General features: G+C 42.0%; 1 protein-coding gene across 6 annotated transcripts in view; it reads right to left on the bottom strand.

Moving 5' to 3' along the window:
- The window catches only part of DYNC1I1 (dynein cytoplasmic 1 intermediate chain 1), a gene marked incomplete at its 5' end in the record, with an annotated part of 260581 nt that overhangs the window by 15820 nt on the left and 221149 nt on the right, over positions 1 to 23612 (bottom strand). For all 6 annotated transcript variants that reach the window (XM_080936204.1, XM_080936205.1, XM_080936206.1 and 3 more), the window contains 2 exons: positions 1036 to 1161; positions 5244 to 5384. In XM_080936204.1, coding sequence (XP_080792330.1) covers positions 1036 to 1161; positions 5244 to 5384 — 267 coding nt within the window. The remainder of the gene's footprint in view (positions 1 to 1035; positions 1162 to 5243; positions 5385 to 23612) is intronic.

Below are 23612 nucleotides of genomic sequence, written 5' to 3'. Positions count from 1 at the left end.
TGTAGAACAGCACATTATATGGTGTGCCAATCACAAGCTCCCCTGCTCAGCCACCAGCTGGGATTGCCCAAGTCCTGTGATACTGACTGGTGAGACTGGGAAGACTCCTTCTCAGTGAGATCAGCTAAGCCAGCCTACCAGGCAGTCACAGGGTGCTTCTCCAGCGCGGTGCACTACGCAGACAAATGTGGTCTATTTTCTCTCCAGAATGCAAATGTTCGATTCAAATGATGCCTCAGTAACTTTACACAATACTTTTTCCTGTATTTTTTTGTCTTTAAGAGAAAAATAAAACACACACACACACACACACACACACACACAAAACTTAACCTTACTAGAAATCAAGTTTTTTTTTTTTTTTTTGTCAACACTTTCTCAAGATGTAAAAGAAAACAGAATTAACTAGTACAAACTGATCAGCAACGGAAGAGTAAAGAAAGATAGGACACAAATTCAGCATTTTTCTGGAGTAAAAGATGTATTATTTTTCACATGGATATATGCCACACGGCATCTTCTTTATTTTGGAATTTTACATGTCGTATAAAAAGACATACCAAAAGAGGCATAGGTCCTACACAATAACATCATAAATGTCAAAAATGATATAAAATTTGATTCATCTCAGTCTACTTAGCTAGAGGCACTGTACCTAAATAATGTGATTTTGACTCAACACAGTAAGTACAATTACACTCTCTCGGGGTAAATGGTAAGTTTCAACTTCAATCTTAATGTGCTCCGTTTGGCATCTGTGCCATGCTTCAGCCTGACGAGCTGGGCTTTCTACAGCACAGATAGAAGGAGTCAGGTCATTAACTAAAGTGGCCTGTGTATGGAGACAGAGGTCAAATTAGACCCCAAGGAGGCATCTTCAACCTCACACTGGAGTCAATGGAAACTTGCAAACTCAGTGGAGAGGGTTCTTGTGGCTGAGAAGTTGGGTTAATCACTCCAGCAGGCCTTTAAAGTGGAAACACAAGCCAACCTCCTGTCCCCAAACAAAACAAAACAGAAAGCGTGAATACGTACCTCTCCAACATCGTAGATCCAAATACGGCCTTCTGAGTCCCCTACTGCAACTTCCTTGCCACCTTGTGCCCAACGAACCCGGTTTAGGGCAGATGCCCCCTCAATGGCCACACTTGCTGTTGGCACCTGCCGAAGGGGTTATGACACAGGAAACTAACATGAATTTAAATATTATACTAATATTTGGTGATGTGTTTTACTCCACGAGCTACAACTGCCTTCCTGTGCACGAAGTCACATCCACCCCTGAGAAAGAGATTCATTGTTCTGGAATCATACGCCCCACTGACCTAAGGAGTAGAAGCGAGAAACAAAAAAAAGGGAAACGGACATACTTTCCCACAGTCATGGCAGACAGTGACGGGAACTTTTCTCTGGATTTCGTCGAGTGTGTGTCCAGCACAGAAGCATGACAGCTAAATGCAATGCTTGATCATCAGATCACGCGGGATATGATGAGGGGGCATGGCAAATAACTCGACTCTTCATAACAATACTAGCATACATGCACTGACTGTTCGAGAATTGCCCACCTTGCCAGGAAGTGGGTGGTCAGAGGAAAAGGAGTATACAGTTAAGGGGCTGGCAGGATGGCTCAGCAGTCAAGAGCACTGGCTGCTCTTCCAAAGAACCGAGCTCAAGTCCCAGCACCCACACATCAGTTCACATGTTCCAGGAGATCTGACACCCTCACATAGGTGTCATGGAAGCAAAACACCAATGTAAACAAAAATTTAAAAAAAATGTTGACTATAGGTAAAAAAAAAAACAAAAACAAAAACCTTGAGGAATCAATTATAAACTCTCCTTTCCTCCTCTTATTTTTCTTTCTCCCTGCAGCACCAAGATACAGAGAATGGTCCACAGTGTTATCACTGTCCCAAAAGAGACATCATGTTAAAATGTAGCTGTGTGTGACTCCTTTAATAAACACCAGAAACCATTTAATAAACACCAGAACCATTGATAATTGGGCTAACAATCATTATTAAAGTGAACTGGCAGTGCTGAAATAGAACTTGCAGTCTGTCTGTCTGTTTCAAGAACCTTGGTGTGTGGTGGGAGGATTTTGAATGACGCCACCCCTCTTCTGTCAGCGAGTGTACGCTTGTCTTCAAGGTTGGAAGTTTATAATTGTTTAGAGCTCCCGGGCCGTCTACAAGAATGTTGATTTGGAAATGACAGCACACCGTTAAGAAAGAAAACGGTACTCATTAAAGGAAAATGGGAAGAAAGATGAGAGACGGTCACAGAAACCCATCTCCTGCCACTTGGTGAGACCTGTGCTCAATAAGTTTGTCTTGCTAACATGGAAACATGACATGTCCCACAACATAGCGCCACCACCCCCAATTCAGCTAGACATGGGGTTGAAACCATCTGTTTCGGGGAAACTATTGAGCCGATTCCAATCTTTAAAATAGCAATGAAAACTCCATCATATGTAAGAATCTAGGTTTAAACTTCATCTTGAAATCAATAAAAATTCTTTTCACCTGCTTAAATCATTGCATGTCAATTGTGAACAAAAACGTAAAATGAAAATCCCCCAGTTCATTTAAAAAAAAAAAAAAAAACCCAATTTCTACAATCAAGGTTCCTGCTGTGCAAGCTGGAGTCTGAATTTTTAACCAAACCTTGCAAAGAATAAAAACAATGAATTGAGATAGACTATAACTCTGTCAATACACTTCATTACTGCTGTGCTGGCCCAAAACTAGATTCACGATTCAGCTGTGGAAACTTCAAAGTTCATTTTTAACACTGACTTGGAAATATCATATAGAATTTTACCCCGAATAATCTAAAAGCTGAGTAAAATGTTTAATCTTCATAGGAACCGAGCTACAAAATTAAAAAAAAAAAAAAAAAAAAAAAAAAAAAAAAAAAAAAAAAAAAACCTTCCCGTGTAGTTAAAACAATGGCTAATGTGCTTCTAAAGGAATCAGTTTACTTGAAATCTAAGTAATAAAGCAAACTGAAGTCAGTCTTAAAAGATTGCCCCAAAATGCTTTCCTTTCCCAGCTGTTATAAAAAATTAAGTATAAAAATAAAACATGCTATTACAGCCTATAGTATGTGCTCAAAATGAATGAGTACATAATAAAGGAAAAAGCATATCTGTATTAATTTAAGCGGTATTTGATACTCGAATGTGAGAATCCGTATTAAAATAATCTGTATGCTCTTTGCATGCGTCTTATTTTCAACTTTGATTTCATAAGTATTCTCATGTTTTTATGGTACAGTCATTTCAATTGCAAATGCAAGATGTATATAGCATAAATTACTAGGCAGTAAGAGTCGGTCACATTGAGGGTAAATAGCCGTTTTTGCAGAGGAGGGGGTGTGGGGGGCAGCTTGGTTTAAAACTACAATAATATGAAGAACAAAGCAGATAGGGAATGTAGGCTCCCTTAGTCTTTTAAAAATCTATTTCCGAATCTGACTTAAACTTGAAAAAAAGGGGGGGAGTTAAACTATGAGGTACTGGATCCGAGTCAGACTTGGTGTGTTTTCACCATCCCTGTGAAGGCAGATTCATGCTTATACATCCCAACTGTATGTATGGCTGACCGTGAGGTTTTAAATGTTAACTATAAAACTTCTCTGAGTTTCTCACTTTGATCCCTATAGAAAGAGAAGGCAGTGTCAAGATACCACTTTCCTTTTATGTGAAGAGAGAGAAATATCAATAAAGTTAGATGGGAGTTATTGAAGGAGGGCGTGGACCACTACATCCCTTTGTATGCACTGGAGCTGGGTGTCATGAAAGCATCACCTCAGTTTGGCTGGCCTGCTTTCTGATATAGCACACCCCAGAGTCAATCTGGAAGATGTTTGGTTTTTTTTCCCCCTTTGGTTGCTTAGAGTGAGTTTCTTCTAACAAATAGAAGCAATATGATTTTAATCAACGGTGATGAAAGACTTTGGGAAACCATTACAATGTAAGGTAATAGCATCTTACTATTAAATGCAACGATGCTATAAACATTTCAGCATCCCAAATGACGGGCATCTCACTCATGCCGTCTGATCATTTTCAAAGATACTTCATCACGTAACTTTCTTTTCCCATAGTTCTTGGAGGTAAAAGGAAACATGGCTGCGACGGAAACGCACATGTCTGGTGATAGGTCCAGGTATCTGTGCCATTAAAAGTACCCAGACACGACACCACCTGAAGGAAATGTCCCTGTCCCCTCCCACAGAAAAATCCTAGCCTTCCGTGCTCCTCCATGTCCTCCAGCCCCAGGATTCTTAATTAAAACGGCTGAATGGCTTTCTGCCCCAAGCACTTCAAAAGTCTTTCTTTGCTCGACACACCCTGTACCATGTACTCTTTACCTGGGTATTTGTCCCAGAACCAAAAAACCAGGAAATGATGCAGAGGCCATTTTAGGACACATGCTATTCACCTAACACGTTCCCTGGCAACAACACCAATCCTAAGGCTCTGAATTAGACCCTCGCTTTTGAGGGATTGAAAGAAAAGGAACAAAGCAGATGACATACGTTTTAAAAATAACTTGGTCATCAACTTTTTTTTCCACTTGTGAATGACTTTAAAGGTGATATGTTAAAATCCCGTTTTAAAAATTGAATTTTGCATACACGTTCCTTTAAATCCAATATTGTAGACAAGGAATATTTCCTTAGCAAAAAAAAAAAAAAAAAAAAAAAAAAAAAAAAAAAAAAAAAAAAAAAAACAAGTGGACGGTAGCTCTAAACAGAAAGCAGTGTGGAGAATCATCTTTTATGGAGTCAGAAACCGAACAAACGCCCAGCGCTGACAGAGTAACCTCATTTCAATAATCCAATCTAAAAACAGCACCCACAGAAGCTGACTTTCCCAAGTCTCTGCCAATAAAGCTATTTCAACACTACAGTATCCTTCTCCTTAGGGAAAAGTGTGAACACACTTTGTGCTTTTGGGGGGACAGGAGTGTGGGGGCAGAGTCGGTAACTGTCTAAGATCGGCTACAGTTTAGGGATGAAATGTCATGGAGTTTTGGCCAAAGCATCTGCTGGTTCCCTTTCGAGTAGTCAAGAATTGGGGAGGGTGGGGGAGGACGATGGACGCTGCCCAGAGGCAATTGGAGGGTCTGTCCCTAAATGGCCGTTTTTTATTTTTGCAGGAAGGACCAGACTGCAGAGTGGCCCGGGTGCCCCCTCCCAACCCTGGGCCCTGGGCGCCTGCCGCTCACCTCGGTGTCACTGTTGAGGTTCCAGAGGTCCAAGCGCCCCATCCCGTCCACGCAGGCAAAGAGCGCGGGATGCACGGGGGACCACATGACATCGTACACATAGTCTGCATTGTCTTCAAAGGAGTAGAGCGGCTTGTTGTGCTGTAAAGCAGAGAGACCGTGAAGACTTAGTGGCGCTGCCGCCGCCTCGGGCTGTCTAGAGAGCCTAATTAAAAACTTTGCACATTCACCAAGTGTCATAAAACTTCCCGAGATGAAAGTCCTCGAGAAGGTGAACCGGAGCTTTAATGTGACTACAACTGTCCAGTGGCATAAATAAATCCCCGGGGGTGGGGGGTACTCTGAATGGGCCCGGGCCGGGACCCGCGGAGCGAGGCGGTTTCAGACACAGTTGTAAGCGACATTCCAGACAGGTGGACGCGACTGCCATTAGCTCGGAATTCTTGCCGGGCCAAGCTGCGCAGGTCTCCGGGGAGCCTGAACTCAGCAGTGGGCTGAGGGGCTTGGACCCGCTGGGATGCTCCGAAGCCCGGGCCGGTCCCTGGCGACCCTGGCTCTGCACCGAAGGCGACGTCTGCCACCTCGTGGTCATCGCTTGTCGCTGCAGCAACGGTGGTTTCTTCCAGTCCAACTGCAGGCCAAATTCATATTTTTAACTCTTTCTTTGCGGCGAGGAAAGGGGACAAATACCTTTAAAGGCGGGTCTCAGCTCCTAGAAGGAAAGTGGAAATCTCTCCACTGAAGACGCTAGCCTCCCTATATGGGGTTAGTTTGCCCAAACCAAGTGGAGCAATGTAGCTCATTCTAGAACCTCTGAACTTACACAGAAAATATGACATCCTTTTAAGTCACCAAGGATTTCCAAGACCCCTAAAGTTGATGTTCTGAGGGGAAACACTGAACATTCTTCCACTGCATACAAATGCCTCCACTCCAGAGGGATATAATAAATTAAAATGGCACACTTGATTTCCAGTGAATATTGTCACATCAAAATAGCACAGAAGTCAGAGGCAAGTTTGAAAGTACACCAGAAATAAAACGTAATTGGACTTTATGAATTATTCATTCCATCTGGCTTGTCTTATTCTAATTTCTGCATAATGGCTTTACTAATCCCTGATCAATTAATGTAAAATGAAATTTAAATGATAATGAAAGCCCCAGAGATAAAAGAAATTAACTATTCTTATATCCTCTGACAGAAATCTAAACAATGGGAATTTTTGTCTTCTTCCCCTAGTCAGCTGTCTGCACTCTCTTTTTGGGCTCTGTGGAATGCCGACACAGGCCAGGGTGGTAAGATCAAGAAAAGATAACATACAATGTAACAATCAAATCCTTTCTGCCTTGGATATTCAAAGAACACATCTGTAGGGAATCGGCTCCAAATATCAGTGAGAACTGCCAGTGTGTGCTGCTCGTGAATGCACGAGGCGGAAAAATCTGTGTAAACCCACAGTTCTTTAACCAAAGCAGAACGCCACAACTTCTTCTAACTAGAATTGACTCACTTCCATAATTTGCATTTTTGACATTTAAAAGTCGCTGGTTTGATGCAAGCAAAGTTTAGATTGATTAGTGCAACACAGATGGTAGATAGACCAGTGTTCGTGTGCATGTGTATATGAGTGTGTTTGTGTGTGTGTATTTGTGTGTGTAATGTTCCTTTAAGAGATAGATGTGTCATCTTTTTAACTACGAAAGTATCCGTGAGGGAGTGTAATTTAAAAAAGAATCCCTGCCATCGAAACACCAAAAAGGGACAAACTAGACATTTGTCTTACAGTGAAGTAATATTCTCCAATTTTTTATATAAATATGTTTAAAAATCTCACATCTGCAATATGATTAGAAACCAAAAGTATTTGTTTATTGGCTACAGCTTATGTCTTCTTCTCACTGTTTATATTAGATAACTCAAACTTTTACTAGAAAATCCACGTATCAAATTGTTACCTGATGGCATGATTGTACCATTTTGCCTTATTTATTAAAAAGGAAGTACGAAATAGCTGATCCTTCTCTGACCATTGTGTATATTACAATATGACTCTTTGTAAAACAAAAATTTCACCCCAGACTCTTGATTTTATGGCTAACTGGCCACTGTTAGAGAGTATAACATAATTCTTTTAGAGTCGATAGCAGCTAAAGACACGTGTGTTTTAAAGAGTGGATTCTTAGTAGCTTTTCTCATGTAATCAGTCAATAGCTCGTCTAAGCATGCAGGGCTGTAGATATGGATACATATACAAACACACAGTAAACACACAGCACACCTGCCATTACTGTTTTGATCAATTAAAACCCTGTCCAGCTTCAGACAAATACTCTGAGGAACTGTCAGCACAAAACATGCTAATCCCCTTTAAAATTACCTCACTAATTTTTTGATATTCTTCCTTTTTTTCCTTTTGATATTTTTTTTTACTGATAAAGAAATTCAGCAAAAATTATACTATATCCTGGAGACATCACTTATAAAACATCTGGAAATAACTGCCCTTCTTCAAGCTACTGCGCCTCAGGCCCCCCCCCCCCCCCCCCCGTTCACCATATTGAAATACTCTTCTCTTGTCTTTCTGAAGCTTCCTTATCACCCTTTCCCCACGCAAGGCTGAACCTTTGATTAGAAAAGTTACCGTGAAAGCAACACTTGGCCATAGTAGGTATGTGCTTGGGAAATGGGAGGAGGCTTTATATTTTCAAAGCCTCCCTGATAAATTGATAGGTTGGGAAATTCACTGAACTCATTACTGTCTGAGCTCCTATCTACAGACCATGAGGTCCCATGTCCCACAGAGGCATTACATACCCGTGCAGGCAAATGTCACTCGTACAACGGTACTGTTTTGAAGAGCAAAAAATACACTTTGTTCAATAAAGGATTTCTATCATTCCAATTCATGTTGTCTCCACGGATCATATTATTAAAGATTTGCCTCAAACACCTAATGTTTTAAAAATGTATGCTAAGTACTAATAACATAAAATATATAACATCTTCCAAAACAGATCCTTGGAAGCCTTCAGTCTCAAGAACACTGCTTTGGAGTTTGTGCAACAGAGATGTCAGAGCTCACAGATTTGTTATAGCTTGCTGGGACACGGTTATTGATTTTATAATACCACAGCTTTCCAAAAGACAGTATAGGAACAAACACTGTCACTGATTTCGAGGAGGACTTTCACAATGTCCTTTGTGTATATCAAAGCCACCGAGGTGTCATGATTTAGATAGGACATTTACTCTAGAAAAAAGCCCAGAGGTCTCTCAGTTAACTAAATATCGCTCCAAAGCATATTGCTGTAAGACTCGTCTCCCAAAGCAGTCAAATTTCACTGGGCAACGCCCCCTTCACCTGTATGTTTTCCTTTCAAAGTCCACGCTTAGCATCAGCTACGTGTCAAAAAAGGAAAAGGAAAACATTTACCATTCACAGCCTGTGCACGTGTGGCAGGGGACACCACTAAAACAAAGCCTCAACCCTGGGCTTCATCAGGCCTCCAACTCGGCCATCCTGATAATGTGCATGAAGCTACAGGGCCCAGCTGGCTTGTAATTCGCTGACTTTAAGACAAAGCCCAGTGGTCAGCCGGCACCGACTTGTGTGAAGGACTGGAAAGAAGGTTTGCTCTGGGCAGGGCTCTGCGCACACATTGTCTGACTTAATCCAAATAACATTTCTGTAAGGTAGATGGTGTTTACAGAAAAGAAAATTATAGCTCAGGGAAGTTAGTAACTCATAAGGCCACAGAGACTGTGGAAGGGAGGAGGTAGCTTTTGGTCCCAGGGTTTCTAGCTGTTAGGCACAGTCTGTGTTTACAGGCACTCTAGGGTCCTTCAGTCTGGTCTCCAGTCTTTACGGAGAGAACAACAAATCCATGAACCCTTATTCTTTACATCCCCCACTTAATTCAACCAATATTTACCAAGCACACGCTAAATGACTTGTACAAACAGTTAAAAAGTATTGATGATTTCTTTTTCTAAACCAGTTATTGATGACTTTGAGGGCATCACTCACACTTCCGAGGGATTGTTAGCATTTGGTGGGAGGGAAAAAAATTCTCTAACATGCTAGAAACAGAGGGGCAGCTGGCTAGACCTTGGAAGGTAAGATAAAAGGAGCAAGAAGGCCGAGGCTTGGCTCCAGTTCTCTGACTGGGAGCCTCTTGGAGGTGGGTACAGTGAAGGCCACTGAAACAAAGCTAGGAACAGCCAGAAAGGGCAGGAAAGATGGGCAAACTACAGCCCTCGGAAAATTTCACCTCAGGTCCCCGAATGACTGTTTTGTTAGGTGAATGGTGGGAGGGGGGGCTCTCTCTGATCACTGGGTTTTCCTTAGCTTTAAGGTGTTAGGGCAACTCTACTGTGTGCCATGGTTATCTGACACATAGGGATGGGGTGAAGTCAAGCTTACAGATGTTTCTGTCTTTCTAAAGTGCTGTCCAATGGCATATATTACCATTGAACCCGTCTTCCTTGATAATCTTAGAATTTGGTCCAGGAGCCTCCAAAAAAAACTTTAAATGCTTTCTGAACTTTCTAACTCAGTAAAATGACAACCTAAAATTGGGGAAATTTGAAATGATGAAAGTTGTCACAGTTTCTCTCTTTCGTCAAGTAGAAAATAAGAAATATGGAATTTGTGTTAGTTGGTGAGATCTGTTTGCAGAAGCAAAACTTTTCAATATTTAACATTCTTCACTAAAGACTCAGAACCAATCAGGTTACTTGTGAAAACACACAGGCCTGCCCGTTCGCCAACCTGTTAACTCAGGAATGATTTCTACAGGGTTGGCTTCCCTTTTCTGACATTACAGAGCTGAAAATGGCAATTTCCCTTTGTGTTCTTTGTCTTCTACATTTATGGGGACGGGACCTCCAAGGGTCCCAACATAATTTAGTGTCCCAAAGCTAGAGAATAAAACTATCCATGTAACAATATTTTCCAACAGCCTCTAACACCATGTGTGTTTATTGAGGTTAGGTTTGTTTCTAAATGATCAACTTTCCAAGCTGATATAAAAGTGCTTACCCGATCGATCTATGAACATTCCATTTGTTGGGGAGGGGTATTGTTTAGGGGATAGTACTGAGATAAATAGGGAAAAGGATAAAAAACTAGTAATACAGTTTCTAATGTTGACTTCTGATACAGAGGGAAAACAAAATGGACCTAGAAACAATATCTTGTCACGGGAGAAGATGACCAAATTGAGTAACATGAAGACATCCCTCCAAAATTTTCTCATAGTCCCTGTAAAGCAATTAAAACAATGAGACAGCCAGTTCTTTCTGGAACTACTGAAATTTGAGACCACATTATCAGCTTAACAAAAAAGAAGAAAACAAAACAAAAACAAAACAAAAACAAAAAACAACCAGCAAAGACGCCCAAACTTCAGGCCCATATAAAATGGATGCTTCTGCCATTAAAAAAAAAAAAAAAAAAAAAATGGCTAAACAAATAAATCAAAACTCACAAGCCAAACCAAAGAAACCAACTCTCTTGGCCCCAGAGAGGTGTTGCAAAGTTGGTACCATCATTGGAAAACTTTATGTGTAACTTAATTTGAGGTCCTTCTAATATACGAAGTATCTCTTATTTATCTTAACTTCTCTGGCCTGTTACTGAAGCAACACAAATACATTATGCCCTTGTCTTCCTGTCTAGGAAGGAGTTGAAGCTTAGACATCAAAACTTGACATTCTCAACAGAACATGTTCAGCAGGCTGGTTGTTTGTTTGTGTGCTTTTAAGCAGAACTATGTGAGGACTTTAACATTAACTCACTGATTTAAAACAATATGAAAGAGGATTGTAGTCATCCAGGAATTGGAAGTTTGTCTCTGTCTAAGTGTAGCAATCTGCTACCTGAGATCCAAAGCCACATGAAAGGTGTCCTTTGTTGCTCTGCCTTCCTCTACAGCTGATTTGCATGGAGGAATCCTCTTAATCCAGGAGGCGCCACCAATAAAGAGCCCAATTATCCATAAAAAAAAGAATGTATACATATTCACAGGTTTTGACTAGTATGTGAGTGCTCAAAGCCACAGGGAAAGCTACAGGCTTTGCCTAATTCATAAAGGGAGTGTTTCCCACACTGATGTTTTTTTATGAATGTTAGCTTGACCTCGAGGTTCTTTAAAACTGGCATTCTAGTGTCACATTTTATGGGCATACTGTGAGAACACTGAGCTGGAGAGCAGCTCTTAGGAACTGCAGAGAGGAGGATTATGTGGGGTGAGCTGAGTTGCTTCACTTCTACAACAGGTCTTCTCTCAAGCCACTTTCTTTTGGAAGAGTTTCGGAGCAACAGAAAGGGGCAAACAAGTTTAAAAGAGTCCCAGGAATTGGTTGCATGTTTCCAGCTCTGTTGCTACTGTAGCTGAAGGGATTCGTATTCACCATCATACTAGTTAGGCCGAAAAACCCATTCTGCATATCCATGAGTGTCAGGATGATTAGAGATCTCAGAAAGATGGACATAAGATGTGAATGCCAGTATCAAGTATTGAAGGTGCAAAGAAGGAGAATGGACCAGACCTAGAAGAAGCGGGTACATACCAACAAGTCCTGAAGAATTTGAAGAACAAAAAAACATGTCAGGCAGTGTCCGCTTGTTTATTATGACTTTGATGTCAGGTTGTACAATTGTATTTCATTAGCCAGCAAAAACATTTCTATCGAAGTGGTCTTAAGTGCTGATCTCCACTGAAACATCGATCTTACAAACCATCTTGGTGGAAACACTCTTTGGTTGTTGATCTTGTTTGAGGCAGGGTATGAGGTAGCCATGGTTACACTAGACCCGACTATGTAAGCTGAAGATGACCTTGAACTCCCGGTCCTCTACATTTATGCAGTGCTAGAGATGAAACACAGCTCTGCGTGTATCAGTTCTTCTGATTGACTCCTATCAGCAGTCCTGCACCGAATTTAAAATCCATTCTTTCATAATTTTGTACACAAACATGCAAACACATACCAGACATATGTACACATGCACACACACACACATACACAAAATACTAAACTTATATTTCCCCAATTAATCTCCTTTACTGCCCTTACATACCTGCTGAACTATTTCTTCTTCTCACAAGGTCCCCTACTACTTTAATGTATTTTAAACGTTTCGGTGACCCACAGTGCTTAATTAGGGTGGCTTATATGCACATGGGCGAGGTGTTAGTTACTTGAGCAAGGACAACTTGGGAGCTGCTACTTCACTCACTCCTAGCCCTGGTCCATCCAGAAACCATGGAGGCTTAGGGAGGGGTGGGGTCTCATGAGCCCTTTTCCTGTTGGTGATGCATTTCTGTGAGGCTCAGTCTTGTGCAGGTAGTGACAGCTAGTGTGAGTTCATGAACAACAGAAGGCAGCAGTGAAGTGAATGTCATAAACGCCCGAATTAAAAAATATTAAATTACAACTCTAGAAAAGTAGATTCTATTATACCTCCCCATCATATTTATTTTGGAAATGACCAGGTGGGTATTGATGAGCTTATTGCATTTAAATACAACATTTAGGTTTGTGTGTGTGTCTGTGTGTGTGTGTGTCTGTGTGTGCCTCTGTGTGTCTCTGTGTGTGTCTGTGTGTGTGTGTCTGTGTGTGTGTGTTTCTGTGTGTGTCTGTGTGTATTGGGAACCAGGATAAGGTTTGGAAGCCCATTTTGCTTATGTCTCCTGTGATAAATGTACTGTACCTTTTGTATAATATTTAATACTAATATAGCTGACATATTTCTCTTAATTTTGTTGAGGATCAGATTGGAGAATTCTTCAAAGTAAAAGTTCAAAACATTCTGCTTGAGTTAGCCATATTTTTGCACCAGATTTCTTGTGCATTTCATTCCACTTAGCCAAGCTGGAATTACTTTCTATTGAAGACTCGGACATGAACTAAATGTGAGGTGAGGTGAGGTGATTCAGGATATTGGAAATAGCCATGTGATCACTTGGATTATTTTCTTTTCTACACAATTTGCAGAGTTAACAGGTCATAGAAAGCTCATCAAGATGGACCCATATAGGTTTGATCTTCTAAACAACTACTTGGGGATAAAAAAAAATGAGATGTGATTTGTTTTACAATATTAGATATAAAATGATAATTAATGCTGGGGTCTGGGGGTAGCCTCTAATTTTATAAGTAAGTCATCCGTGTGCACCTCCCACACACCCAACCATATTATTTAAAAGGCTACGCTTGAGAGGGTAACCTGTGCAATATATCCTTAAAATACAGAGGCTAACACTTCCCATCCCTGCTGTTTGAAAGAGCAAAACAAAGGACTTACCAAGCCCACCCTTCTTGCACAGTGAGAAAGTTTGGTGAGCTGGGTGAATTTTAAGTCCCCAAAGTGTTTGTAGGTATATGAATTAGTCACACATGTCCGCATAAATATTTAGCAGCTCAGAGACCCGGTGCTCACGGGTGAGTGTTGAGGAAGGGCCTTGGAAGTAAAGGACAGGAAGTAGGCATCCCGGGCAAGCTGGGAGGTGGCTTTGCGACGATTCTATGGTTTCTTTCATGGATAAAGTGCTCTGCACGGGTGAACTTTTTAAAAAAGTTGCAGCAGGCACGTGCAGGATTGGTGACAGCACAGACAGACTTATCAAATCCAGTTTTAATATTTACTCCCTGACACTAACAAGGAATAAAAATGGCCTTAAAGAAAAAAAAAATCAAATACGTGTTTATCAGAAAGGCACCATCAGAACTCTGGAGTTGCGAACAAATTCCGTTTTCTGTTCTCCAGTAAAACCTACCAAGGTGAAGTGGCAATTTTGTTCATTCTTTTGCTCTGTAGAAGTTATCATTTTAGTTTAGCTCATACAGGGTGTCTTTTCCCTCTGATATTTTGGATGTTTAAAGAGCACAAACGTAGAAACAAAAATACAAAGAGCCCTTTGTTAAAATAATATTGTCTTAGAAAGTATTCGTCCCGGCTCTAACTTTTTTTGACTGAATGCACAGTTCAGGTAGTATGTCAGCGATCTTTCCATCTTAGGAAATCAATAGGAGTCAAGATTTGACTCTGCCCTTGAGCACCAACCACCCAGCTATGAGAACAGATGCTCTGAAATGAACACTGGGAAAATCTGGTTTTACACCGTACTTCTGAAAGATCTCAATATCTTCCAAATGGATTGTGGGAAATTAAGAGCAAACACTCAGCCGAGGTCTCTAACAGGGACAGGGAGACTGCATAGGTGTCACCGCCATCCGCTGAGTGCTTATTGCATAGGTTGGGAAGCAGACCCAAGAGACATGAGAAAGCAAGCGAAAGGGATCGCGCATGGAATTACAAGGCGGTGCAGAGACCGTCCTGTTGTAAGAAACGAGACATGGAATTTATTTTTTCCTAAAAGACACATTCCTGGGTAGAACTCAGCAAGGATTTTCCCTTACCTGAGAACCCCTGGAAAACAAACTGACTCCTTGACTTGTTTGTGCCAAAGGCAGAGAACAGGTATGTAGTCAGATGTTCATTCTCTGCTACAGTGAAGAGATACCAGAGGAATTAATTCTAAGATGGCCCTGAAGGTTGCCATCTAATATGCTCCAGGAAGGTATTGCCTAGACCTGCTTTGAAAAATGCAGGGACCGTGATAGACGGGGAGGAAGACAGTCATGTAGGAGAGAGCAAAGCATGCCTGGTCACACTCAGGATGACATTCCCAGCTGGAAGCCAGGGTAAGAGCTGAGAAAGCCCTAAGAGGTCTGAGCATTTGTCCACATAGATAAAATAATAATAATTTTGATCGTGGGCAAGTTGGCTGTCTTTGACTCTGTTCCCTTGGATCTCCTTCCCCTTCCTTGACTACCTGGTTGGGCCTCAGCGGAAAAGAAGGTGCTTAGTACTGCTGGGACTAGATGTCTCAAGGCAGGTGGTACCTAAAGGGGGTTTCCCCTCCTCTGAGGACAGAGGGAAGGGGTAGTGGGGGAGGGATGTGTAAGAGTGGGATGAAGAGACAAGGAAAAAGTAGGTCTGCGATTGGGATGTAATGTGAATAAAAAAAAATAAACTATGGGGAAAAAAAACTGAAAAAAGAGTTCTTGATGCAATACCTGCTAATTTATGAAGTATGCGCTGAGAAATGTGCCATGCACCAAATACACCTGAAGATGTGTAATATTCCTGTGCAAGTTTACATCTTTTCTGAGCACGGACGGAAAGAGGTGACTGGCATTGTAAACATGGTGCATTTGGGTAAGGAAGTGGCACTCGGGTTAAGCTGACATAGAAATCCAGGCATGAAGTTAAGACAGGACGGAGGCCATTTTCCAAGAAGTGCTGAAGGCCAGGGGATAAATGTCATTAAGAGGAAAAGGCCATGCCAAGGTAAAGCAGTAGAACAGAGTCCAGGGGTAGCCAGATCGACAGGGAATGGCTACCGAGTGGGAATCCCTTGCGTTTATCAGCTCAGGCCTCTGTATCGGAGGCGAAGACAGATGTGTGAGTTGAACAATAGCATTGTTAAAGGAAGGCTGGAGGAAGCCGTGCTCGGTGCTGACCTGTGCTGTGTTCTGCAAGCTGTGCATCCGGCGGGAGGGCAGTGTCTGGAAGGTAAAGGACTCCAAAGTTAAAGCCCCAAACACAGACTCCCAGGCAATAAATGGGCGGCGGGGGGGGGGGGAATGGAGTAAGCAGCTCTCAAAAGAAGAGCAACCGTGTAATACACACATGGAAAAAATGTTCAGCATTCATATCTGCCCGGGAAGGGCACACCAAAACTACACAAAGATCCAATCTCATCTCACTTAGAGTGACTACTATGAAGGGAAAAAAAAAAAAAAAAAAAAAAAAAAACAGAGGAAAATGGCTGCCAGGATACGGGACAAAGCAGTCCTCACACATTGCTGCCGGGACTACAAACCAGCATGGCTGCTCTGGAAAGCAGAATGGGGACTCTAGCCAAGAATGGTCAGTCTTTGTCCCATAGGAGAAAAAGAAATTAAACATCTGGTATGTCCTAGCTCATTAAAAACAGATAAAACGTAGCTTTAGATAAGTTTAAAAAAAAAATACCAGTATATATCTATACACGCTTTGTATGTAACTCTTGCATTTCAAATGATTTGTTTGCATGTGTGAAAGACAGAGATAACACAGCTCTCCTGGGGTAGTCTCATGTGTCTGTCTGGGAAGAGCCATGCCGGGGCACTGAACGGTACAGAGCCTAGATTCAAACAAGCCCTGTGCACCAGCTGCCCGTGGGCAGAACATCAGCCAAGATGGTTCCCCTGCATAAAAACGGTCTTTCCATTCGCCACCAGCAGAGCCAACGTTCAGAACAGTCTTGTTTTCACATACCGTACTTTCCCTCAGGGTCCTGCTGGCCCTGGTGTTGCACTGGGGAGACTGTAGCATTCAGTTGCTAGGGGCCAGGGTGGTGAACAGATGTCCTGTGTAGCCTGTGATGCTAATGGACTTTAGTTTTGGTCCATAAGCAAGTGTGATCCTGGATCCTGCAGTAGCCTCGGTTCTCATTATGGGGAGAATTGCATTGGTTCTAAAATTAAACTCCTGTCCTGAAGTCTTTATTCTTAGTACCTTGGAAGGTGATGGCTGTATTTGGAGATAAAGCCTTCTAGCAGGTAATTATGTTTAAATTTGGCTTTGGGGAGTGTAACCCAAGATGAACAGTGTCTTTACAAGGAGAGATTAGGACCCAGACACATACAGGGGGAAGAGCGCTTGGAGACACAGAGCTAAGACTGTTACAGGTTCCAGAGAAGTTCTCTGAAAGGAAGCTGGCCCTTGTGGTTCTTTGGTATCAGCTCTGTGAGAAAGTGCAATCGTGCTGTTGAAGCCTCTCCACCCACCATACCTTACTTAAGCCTAATGAACTCAGAACTTAAAGGGGAGCCGTACAATACCCCCATCTTCTTCCTCTAACCCACCGATGCTCTCGGGGTTTATCTGCTGACATTTCTGCCTTTGTGGAAGGCTCTCTGACAATATGAGACACACTCTGTTTCTAAGCAGCCACCTTTGTCTTTTTCGAGCACGTCCCTTTGGGACCAGCGATAGTTGCTACTGTTAGCTTTACTGTACCTTCTGGTGAAGGGCACAAGCTGTCTGTGATGAATGTAAAGTATGTGCTTCATTTTTGGAGACAGAAAAACCTGAAAAACCTCAGCTTGGCTTATATCATGCCCATCACTCCGAAACCATCTTGTGACAAGCGCTTATGATAGGAAAAGGAACATTCTCTGGGAAGTGACATTGTCTCTACACAAACCATCCCAGGGATCTGCCTAAACTTAACTAGAAAACGGCAGCTCTGTTGCACTAAGCCAGTCTCTTGCCTGAGGTAAGAGTAATTTTTAAAATTTACTTATAATATCAATGTATGTGTAGTATCTGCATGTGTGTGCATATACTTTACATGCAAGTGTATTTGTCTGTGCCGGAAAATGTGGAGGCCAATGATAGATTTTCTCCATTGTTTTTCACCTTTTCTGTCTGTCTGTCTGTCTGTCTGTCTGTCTGTCTATCTATCTATCTATCTATCTATCTATCTATCTATCTCCCTCCCTATCTATCTATCTATCTATCTATCTATCTATCTATCTATCTATCTCTCCCTCCCCCCTCTCCCTCCCTCCCTGTCTGTCTGTCTGTCTATCTATCTATCTATCTATCTATCTATCTATCTATCTATCTATCTATTCTGTTGAGACAAGTCTGTCACTGTGCCTGGAACTCACTGATTGGCTAGGCTAGTTGCCTAGCAAGCCCCTGGGGTCCTGCTGTTTCTGCCTCCCAGATATGCACTGCCAAGCCTGGTTTTGGACAGGGGCACTGGGGATTTGAACTCACCTCCTCCTCATCCACACTGAGCACTTGGCTCATGGAGTCACCTGCTCAGTCACCTGAGCATTATTTTCTGCACTTGAGTGCAGATGTCACTCTGGCTTGATTTCCCACTCCCTGTGTCCTCTGCGTCGACTTCTTTTTCTTGTAGAAAAGAGGTCTGGGAGGTAACGTAGGATGTGGTAAAAGTGCAGGCTGGGCACGCAAGCTGGGAAGGTTCAGCTGGCATGAGCCCTCACACTGACACCCTCTCATGCAGGGCCTGGGGTGCACTTTAAGACTCAAGAGCAACCCCCTGCCAAGCTCTCCCTAGCAGCCGCCTTGAAGGCTAATTACTGCTGAATAGGGTCCCGAAGTTGGAAAATTTTCAAGGAATTTTTGAATACATTTCTGCAGTTCTCTTAAACAATAGGACCTATCAAAGGCAAGGAGAAGGCTCTGTTTGAAGCACAGTCAGAAGATAAAAAGAATGTGTTTGATTGCCAAAGTGACTAATTTATTTTTGCACAGTATTAATGATGCTACAATAACCAATATCTACAACCTAGTTTTGACAGTTTATCGTAATGGCTCCTATTGTTTAAGAAAGAAGAGAAAGAAGGAGGGAGAAAAAAGAAAAAACAAAAGCAGGAAAAAAGAGAATGTTGTATTTCGCTACATTTCAATTTGTTAACAAGACTCCACATAAGCAAAACCAGAGGTCATTAGCAAACAACCAAAACATGCCTGTCTCCAGAAGACTACAACCCCCTTCATCATTGAAAATATAGTACTGTCGAAAACCCGGCTCATGACAAATCCTGAACATGAAAAATTCAATGCAGACTCGAAACCACCTGACTTTGCTTTGGGCTTGTACGCTTTAAAATTACCTAGAAAACACCATAATCTTCTCTCTGTGCGCCTGGCTTTGGGCCAGAGCCCTGGCTCCAGAGGCAAAGGGCAAAACTGAAAATCAAGTCTCCGCAGACAGCCCCACCCTCTCTCCCAAGTCCACTTGGCCTCCTGACAGAAAATGAGGTCTAAAGCACATTCATCCTGGGCCTGGGATGTTTTTGGCCTAAACTCAAGACTCTTGTAGGACAAAAAAAAAAAAAAAAAAAAAAAAAAAAGAAATCCCAAATGTTGTCACCCTGCCTGAAAAAGGCAGAAGGTTTCAAAGAGTGGCCCACAGATGGTGAGAGGCTCACATCTGCAGTTTAATAGGAAGCCAGTGGAACCAGAGAATAGCAGAATTTCAACGTGAGGCTTGAAAACGGGGGTGGAGAGGATTCAATGAGTTTCAGAGATGTTGAGAGTTACCTACTGAAGACACAGAGGATGGAGGGCTAGCACCGTGTGTGGGGGGCAGGTTTGCTTGGCACCTGAGCTCCCCAGCTCCGTGTAAGCCTGCCTGAGCCCTTCATTCCCCTCCTCCCAGGGCTGCAGGTCTTAAAGACTCCCCATGCCTGGCACCCACCCACTCGCTCAGCACTCCCACCCGCTCTCACGCTGAGGCTGGGAGAGAGCCAGGAAACACTGTCAAGTAAATTTTACCTCCTGCTGAGCTAGTGACAGGCTCAGTACAAATCGCTACATTGAGAAAGTGTCATGCCACAGATCCCGTGGCCACTGCAGCGGCAAGAGAGGCCAGGGGTTCAAGTGTGGCCATTGATCTTCCTAGGGGAAATGGCTGAGCCTAGCCTTTTGCTGGATTCCTCTTCACCTGTAACCACTCCTGTGTGCTGCAGCAAGCAGGGCTTGTTCGAAACCACCTCCACTGCTGTCTGTTCAGGCACCTAGCTTTGTTCCACCCTCGAAGGGCATAGAACTCCCTCCCCTGCTCACGAACTGTCCAGTCCTGTCATCCCCATGAAATTCACAAACTCTACAATCTGCTCTCAAACACTTAAAGAGCTTCTGAGATGTTCTCTCCAGCTTCTTTTTATATGAATGTTTGCTTATATATATATATATATATATATATATATATATATATATATATATATGTGTGTGTGTGTGTGTGTGTGTGTATGTATATATGTATGTATGCATCTATGAGTTTATGTATGTTTGTATGTATGTTCATATGTATGCATGCTTGTGTGTGTGCTGCATGTATGGAGGTCAGAATTACTCACAGGAATTGATTTATTTTCTTCCTCTACCATGTGGGTTCCAAGAACTGAATGTGTCCGGACTGATGATAAACTCCCTTACCCACTGCGGCATCTCACCAGCCAGAGTTTCTTTGTAGAGAATGTCTCATCCTTCTTTGGTAGTCTCTTAAATGGCTATATTTGACGACACTATTATCTCCTTGGAAAATGCTCGGCTCTCTATGTAGGACTTTGCACTCCTGCTTTAGTTCCCAATTCATGTAAACCCCATTGTGTTTATGTCTGTTGAGTGTTGCATGTTTAGCATCTCTGTGTTTCTTGTTGGTGACTTTCTCTGTTCAGCCTGGCCAGAGTTCTAATTGCCATCCGGTTGTGACCCAAGCTTGTAGAATTCTAGCCCTGAACGTCCCCTAGAGAGGCAATTCTGCATTGTCACCTTAGTTTCTATGACAACTTTACCGACTATGGTGAGTAGCAAGAATAGATGATTTGCTTCTTTCTGTTTCCACTTCCGGTTAGAATTAGTGATGCGGTCTCTGGGCATCTGTGTCTTTGTTACATGGAGTTCCAGCATCACAGGCATATAGCAAGTAGCTGTGTGTTGGATGTATATGTACTTTGTTTTGCTGCAGGTGTGTTTTGGTTGCATTATAAGGAAAATGAGGCAACATGGGAAACATACAGGAACTGTTAGTCCTTAAAGAATCTCCAGCCTAGTGTGGTGGCACATGCCTCTAGCCCCAACTCTTGGGACAAGGAGACAGGTGAATCTCTGGGATTTTGACAGTGTGGTGGTGCACACCTCTAACCCCAACTCTCCAGAGGCAAGCAGAGTTTTGAAATTTAGAGGTTAGGCTGGTCTACCTGGTGAGCTTCAGCCTGGGCCAACTTACATAGAGACTTTGTAATTTAGAGGTGTGTTTAAGTAGAATAAAGAATTTATATTCATTATTTAAGGTTGAACAAGAAGATGCATAACATCAGATCTGTTGCTGTCAGGGACTGGAGCTCAATTCTACTTCTGTTACAGGACCCGATGGCACAGTCAGAACACATTACATTCTCATTGATTGCTGATCCCATGAATGAGTAACCAACCAGACAGAGTTCTCTTTTGAGCAGGTAGGAAAAAGAAATATCTGAGTTTATTTCGCAATAGAGTCTTAATTCTGTCTTCATTTTTTTTTTTTTTTTTTTTTTTTTTTTTTTTTTTTTTTTTTTTTTTTTTGAGTTTTGTGGTGCTGACATTGTGGATAAGTTAGTTCCTAAGTATAATGAGCACGTATGAAATCCATGGGCATGGATAATCACAGGAAGAGAAGAGGAGTGGAACAAAGAGAAAAAGTGATGGTTACAAACAGAGGTAGAGATGGGTAGTGCAGGCTAGACCTGAGGGTAAGAGAGAACAGTGATGCTGGAAAATCAATGATCCCTCCTCTTTTAACCTCTATAATCAACAGAGAGAGCTCATCTCCCTTTTTATTCTTCACACTTTAGGCAAGAATCTAGTTACTCACTAGTCTCAAGAATTCTAATGATCATTCCAATTTGCACTTTGGTAATAATATCCAGTAAACTTTACAGGCCACCAAATGTTAAGATTATCTGAACAACACTATTAAAGAACATGAACTGGAGCTAGACAGAAAATAAAAAGAGGTTTGTAGGTCCACTGGGGAGCTGATTATGTTCCAGTCTTTGGTGTGCCTGAGCACAAGTTGAAATACACTTGCAGGAAACATAAAACCTTATAGTTTATCCTACTATGAATCTGCAATCAGTCAACGTAACAGTCGTCAAACATCCCAAACTCACTGAAAGTTGTAGGGAATATAGATCAGATATAAGAGATGGCCATGGCCCAGTAGCTCACAGCTTAATGGGAAAGACAGAGCAGTTCACAGATAAATTAAAACCATTGGCATTGTATTAAGATGCTGAAATAGTAGGTGGACAGTTTTACTATCAGCTCACATTTTAGGACACCGATTTTGAATGCAATCATATTGAATGTGAGGTAGAAATTTGGGGCTAAAACTATGGGACAGGTGACCCCTTTCCATTCTTCCTCAGACTTCAGTTTTCTCTTCTGACAAAAAAAAAAATTAAGAATTTGAAGTGGAGAAATTCAGAGAACCCTAGGTCTGATTCTTAGATCTTAACCATTTGTTCTTGTTAGTTTTATTCTCTCTCTTTCTCTCTGTCCTGTGGATATGGGTGGATGGTCATGAAAACCAGAAGAGGGTGTCATGTCCCCTAGAGATGGCGAGACAGGTGTTTGTGAGCCATCCCACAGGGGTGCTGAACTTAACTCTGGTGATCTGGCAGGGCAGCAAGTGTTTTCGCTGATGCTCTGTCTTCTTGCTCCATCAACCTCCATCAGAGATGCTTATAAGAAGGCACAGTTTACTGAGTCAGTATTGCAAGTGGCACTGGTACTGCACATATCCCCACATGTTGCTCCTTCCGGACTTTTAAAAGTCATGCCACATTTCCATCTCCAATAACAATTTCTTAAAACTCAGCATGTGTTCTGTTTTTATTTTCTGTCAACACCCAGTTCAAGTTCTATAACTGTGATGTTCAGATAATCTTGATGTGGACTAATCTGTAAAATTTATTTGGCATTATTACTAAAGAGCATGAGAATTCCTGAGACTAGTGGCTAGTCTTGCCTAAAGTGTGGAGAATGAGAAAATGATTTTAAGACCTGGAAGAGGAGGGATCAGTCAGTTTCCAGGGTAATGGTCCAAGGATTGCCATTCTCTCTACCCCAGAAAGTGCAGCCTTCTGGTCAACCTGAGCTTCTCCATCTTTGATTTACTCCTGCAGACCTCTCTGAGAAATATATTTCCTAGTTTTTCTCAGTTTCTATATTATTTTTTTTTACAAAACTATCATGGAGTTGATTCTCCTGACTGTGAAGAGTACACAGTGTCACAGAGAGTTCATGTGTGCCTACTTGTGTGTGTGTGTGTGTGTGTGTATCTTCAAGAGTTCTCTCTGTCTCTGTCTCTCTGTCTCTCTCTGTGTTTCTCTGTATCTCTCTCTCATGATAAGGAAGTGGTGTAAGGTAAAGTGTGTTCTCACAAAATGATATAGGAGCATGAACAGAGACCCTCTTCAGAGAAACTTGATTTTTGTCACAAATTCAATAAAGACAATGATATTTTATCAATGAAATGGACTTTGGAGAGTTTGGGGTTAGTGGGAGCATTCTTAGAAAGAAACATGGACATTCTACTCTATTAAACAGCTAGGTTATCACAAAGCACCATGAAGAAAAGAGGTAAGAATACACACAGGTATGCAGTCAGGTTCCTGTTGATGGTCCACAGACTTCCACACCAAGAAAATGGGTATAAGAGTAAAGCAGGAACAAGAGTCAGTCATGTCCTGACTGTTTATTAGGCAGAATAGGGAGAGAG

Source organism: Micromys minutus (assembly GCF_963924665.1).
Source record: "Micromys minutus genome assembly, chromosome: 23".
In the NCBI taxonomy this organism is placed as follows: Eukaryota; Metazoa; Chordata; class Mammalia; order Rodentia; family Muridae; genus Micromys; species Micromys minutus.
This window is presented reverse-complemented; position numbering and strand designations above follow the sequence as displayed.